General features: G+C 41.7%; 1 protein-coding gene across 4 annotated transcripts; it reads right to left on the reverse strand.

Moving 5' to 3' along the window:
- Positions 1–1,371: 1,371 nt before the first annotated feature.
- On the reverse strand, positions 1,372–4,389 carry LOC108569594 (NADPH-dependent diflavin oxidoreductase 1). 4 transcript variants are annotated; one of them, XM_017931203.1, is made up of 6 exons: positions 3,818–4,389; positions 3,311–3,393; positions 3,003–3,254; positions 2,807–2,948; positions 1,708–2,603; positions 1,372–1,658 (listed from the first exon to the last, which is right to left on the reverse strand). In XM_017931203.1, exons 2-6 carry the CDS (start codon positions 3,373–3,375, stop codon positions 1,430–1,432), a joined length of 1,584 nt encoding a protein of 527 aa, XP_017786692.1. In that variant the 5' UTR covers positions 3,376–3,393; positions 3,818–4,389; the 3' UTR covers positions 1,372–1,429. The 4 variants fall into 4 exon arrangements, with proteins under 4 accessions (XP_017786692.1, XP_017786694.1, XP_017786691.1 ...); XM_017931205.1 differs by having other exon boundaries at positions 3,311–3,398; XM_017931202.1 differs by lacking the exon at positions 3,818–4,389 and adding an exon at positions 3,475–3,811.
- Positions 4,390–4,395: the final 6 nt, after the last annotated feature.

Consider the following 4,395-nt stretch of genomic DNA (forward strand, 5'->3'; position numbering starts at 1 on the left):
TTGTAACGTTTCAAACAATAAAATCATAACTGTTTGTTGCCAATAGCAACCAGAGCGATGTCTCCAAGGTAACGAAAGTTGTTTCATTTTTGATTGAAATGTTAAAGTCGATGATGATTTTCGAGGTTTATTTCTGTATCGCGGTACGCAAAATACGAGATTCAACTGCGTTCAGAAATACTAAAAATAGAGAGAGTGAAACGAGCGAGATTTCGCGCCTTCCTCACCGATGTTTGTGTGTTAATTGATGATGATTTTTGGAAAAAGTTTATTGTTGTACAATTTTTACGTTTTTAGTTATATTATAGTAATGGAGTAATTGTTATTTTATTGTTGTTTTAGGGTGAGTAGAGATGAGAAGATAATTTGAGGGTGGATTGCGTCGTGTTGTGAAGGGACGAGAAGATAATCGCATCACAAACAGAGATGACGCACGTACCTTTCTTTCGTTCCGGTCCTTCCTCCAACCAACCACCGCCGTTCCGGAAGCGGAAACGCGCACTGTCCAAGAGGAGGCGAGAGGCGCCCGTAAGTGGAGCCTTCTTCGTCGAGCGCTCCGACCACGTGGTTTTCTGCTCTAACCGTCCGCAAACCGGTAAGAAACTCTTTTGCTCGGCCGCCATTTTCCATGCGCGCAACCTCGACGAATCGATACTTCCACTTCCGTCTTCCGTCGACAATCGCCGACCACCACCAACATCATCTTCGAATACCCAAGTTCTCCATTCACACATCACGTTCGTTCATTCATTCATTCATTGATCGATCTGAAAGGGAAATTCTGTGAGGAAGATCCGAAAAAGTTCATATACCATTTGAGGAAGGTCACATACGTCGAGTCACGCACTCACCTTTCGTATGGGGGTTATCTATAGCCTCTTCACGAAGCATGAAACGGAATAAACACACATTCATTATCAGATAGATAAAAAAAAATAAGCCAATAGTTTAGTAAAAATCTACCGCAAAAACCATGTAATATGCAGAAAAACATAGAAGAAAACAACAAAAACGTGTTGGAATAATGCGCTGTTACGTAATTTAACCTTTGGCGTATCCGCGTAACGCTCAAAACCAGATGCGTACCCATTATTCAATGCGTTTCAACTAAGCGCGTCTCTTTTTTTATAAACCGTACGCGCGTTAACGTAGGCAACTTTGTTACACCCCGTGTATGATTGGTTGCATAACTTTGAACTTACTAGCTAATTATAGGAAAACCAGATTAAGCAGAAAGCCAAAATATTCATCTTTGTTTAAAGTTTTAATTGATTTTAGATATTTCAATTATTGTTAACGATTTCATGTGTAAATGAAAGATTTTTTTTTAAATATTAATTTTCGTGAAAACAAATACGAATATTTTAATCAAATAAATATATAAAATTTGCCTATTAAAATTCCTTTTATACTATTGGTGAAAAATGCATCAAGACCACGTTTCAGTTTGGTACTGATTGGTCTTCTCCATTTGAGCGAGGAAAGCCTCCGCCTTCTCCTCGTCCAAACCGCCCTCCTCGACGCACACTCGTGCGAAAGCGCTGCGCACCTCCTGCGGCATATTTTTCGAATTTCCCGCAACGAAAATGTGAGCCCTCCTCGTCGCCAACGCTCTCCACACCTCCTTCGCATTCTCGGCGATCTTATGCTGAACGTATCTGAGAAATAAGAGAATGGATTTTTGTTTTATAACCTTTGCAAACTTACATTTTGTCGTCTTGATCCCGGGAGAAGGCGCATATCAGATGCAACATCCCTTCGTCTTGAAGACTCTCGTACTCGTCTTTGCAGTAGAAGTCCTTGCATCTGCTCCGACATCCGAAGAATAGAATCAAGTTGTCAGCGCTTGCGACGCCTTCGTTCACTCTCTGGAAGATGAAGTTCCTGAAGGGCGCGACGCCGGTTCCGGGACCGACCATGATCGCCGGATCTTCCGGATTCAACGGAAACTTAAAACTACCCTTCTTCAACCACACGGAAACCTCGTCTCCGCTCTTCAGATCGGCAAGATAATTGGAGCACAACCCTAACCGTTCTTTCGTCAACTTCGTCTTGTACTTGACGACCGCGACGAGAATATGAATCTCGTCTCTATGGTAACGGCAACTGCTCGCTATGGAGAAGTCTCGAGGTTTGATCGGCTGAAGCAGCTCGAAAAGTATATCCTTGGTAATATTCTTCGTGGCGTGCCGGAAATCCTCGAGCACTTCGGTGATGTTTCTCCTCGGTCTGTTGCAGTAGTTGTACAAGTCGTCTTGTCCTTCGGCCGTCGTGAATTCCAGGCATTTCTCCTTCTCGATCTCGCTGTCCGTCAGCTGCGCCAGGATGCTGAAGGTGTGTCTTCGCGGGATCGATGTCAGATCGAAGTACTCCTCGCACAATTGCTGGAAGCTGATTGGTCCTTGCAAATGGGGCGGCACCGGGAAATCCGAGCTCCTTTCTGATAGGTTAAAAATCGTTTCGGGTGGAATATCGACGTCGTTCTCCAATAAGATCCGCTGGAACTCGGCCACCTGGGATGGAAGATTCCTAGGTCTCAGCACGACTACATCACCGGAATTGTACTCTTGTCCGTTCGTCTTCAGCTTAATTAATCTAACATCCTGAAAAGTAATAAATAATTAGTTTTAAACTTCTTACTGATTAACAACTACTAAGATTAGAACAGTGATTAAAGCTAAAACTATAGTGAATGAAATGCGTTTACTAATACAATCCAAACATGCATACCTTTAGTTCTTAAGTTGAAGCAATAAAAAAGAAGAAATGTTAACTTCCTCAACAAGATTAAGTATCGAAAATGTACCTGAAAATGGTCGTCTGTAGTAACTCTAACATTATCTATGATTGTAACAAAGAATTCTTTGGAAGTCCTCGTGGAATAGTACAAGCTCTGCTGCTTATTGACGGATTTCGGCTCCAAACACAATTTCGAAGTAACATTCCACCTGGAATTCAATCCAATCTATAAATTAACGTTAATTGATCTGTTTAATTTTTACCTTGGCACCACCGGCTGATTCCTATCCAAAGGAGAGACTCCTTGAGGCAAAGGAAAAGCGTTCAAAGCGTTAATCCAAAGTGCTTCAATCCAAGGATCCGAGGCTCCGTCGTATCCCAAATCGTGCTGATCATCGCCCAAACCGATCGGAATCAACTGATGCGCCCCCAGCTGTCCGAGTCTCTTGTTCAATCGTTTCGCCACAAAATTATACTTGACGTAGCTGGAATCTCCCAAACCCAAAACGGCAAAACTGCAATGATACAATTAATGATACATTTAATTTGTATAATTTTTTAGTGAACTCACTTGAGCTTCTTCAACGAATCAGCAGGTAAGCTCCTCCTCAGCAGAAACTTCCAGAACTGCTTCATGTTGTCAGGCTCTTCACCCTGTCCAGTGGTAGAACATACAAAAATCACACAACGTTCATTGATTAGCTCAAGCACATCATAGTCATCCATTGAGCACACTGTGCCTGCGAAATGGAACCGCTTCGACTCTCTCCATATCCTCTCGGCGAGGTCCTGGGCATTGCCAGTCTGAGAGCCGTACAGAACTGTCAGCTTCTCATTCACAAAAGTTCCACTCATGTCTCAATACACACACAGAGAGAGAGAAGGACCTTGGACTTGTTATTATGCAATAAACTATTAGTTTCTATATGAAAACATGAACCGATTCATATCTGATGTATGGGAATGAGTGGAATTATTGCACAGACATTACGATATTAGTTGGGAATGAAACACTGAGGATTTGGATGAGTGAAGAAAACAGAGAAAACAAAACATGCACGTCTCTCTTGACACTTACTTGTTTAGGTTATGCAGCAAAACAGCTGTCTCCAATGGAACTATATGCAACCCATCACATCGTTGTTATCCTTATCAACAATATTTTTAATTCTTTTCCTCCTCATTAACTGATATAACACATGTTCATGTTCATTATTTTACTTTTCAGAAACAAATAAAATAAGTGAACATATAACATAAAGTTATAATACAATTAATACGATCCGTCACATTTTCTGTATTAAAACAGGTGCAACCTCGAGAAGGTAAATGCGTACGGTCTTGCACCAATTCAGAGGCTTTGTTTTGCGCTTGAATTGATACCTGGTTATCATCTTCGAAAGAATTTGATATACCTTTAATCAGCACCTGGACATGCGGCCACGTGGAAGCCGCTGCTCTCATTCACAGCAAATGAGAGCAGACGCGCGACCGCACACCCTGGAGGAATCAAAAAGAAAATAGGGAAAATTTAGGATAGAAGGAAAGGCTATGATTTAGGTACCTGAAAGGGAACGTAACGATTAGTGAGATGACATACAAATAAAATTAAATCAATCCTGAAACAGAAGAACACAAAGAAATGACACACACCCG

This window comes from Nicrophorus vespilloides, unplaced genomic scaffold, assembly GCF_001412225.1.
Source record: "Nicrophorus vespilloides isolate i.1.1-1 unplaced genomic scaffold, Nicve_v1.0, whole genome shotgun sequence".
NCBI lineage: Eukaryota > Metazoa > Arthropoda > Insecta > Coleoptera > Silphidae > Nicrophorus > Nicrophorus vespilloides.

Bases quoted from the DNA above. Each gene is read 5' to 3' on its own strand.
- LOC108569594 (XM_017931201.1), bottom strand. From the start codon at position 3,594: ATGAGTGGAACTTTTGTGAATGAGAAGCTGACAGTTCTGTACGGCTCT. The intron at 3,255-3,310 runs GTGAGTTCACTA...GTATCATTGCAG, and splicing joins GATTCGTTGAAGAAGCTCAA to TTTTGCCGTTTTGGGTTTGG. The intron at 2,604-2,806 runs GTACATTTTCGA...ATTACTTTTCAG, and splicing joins CTACAGACGACCATTTTCAG to GATGTTAGATTAATTAAGCT.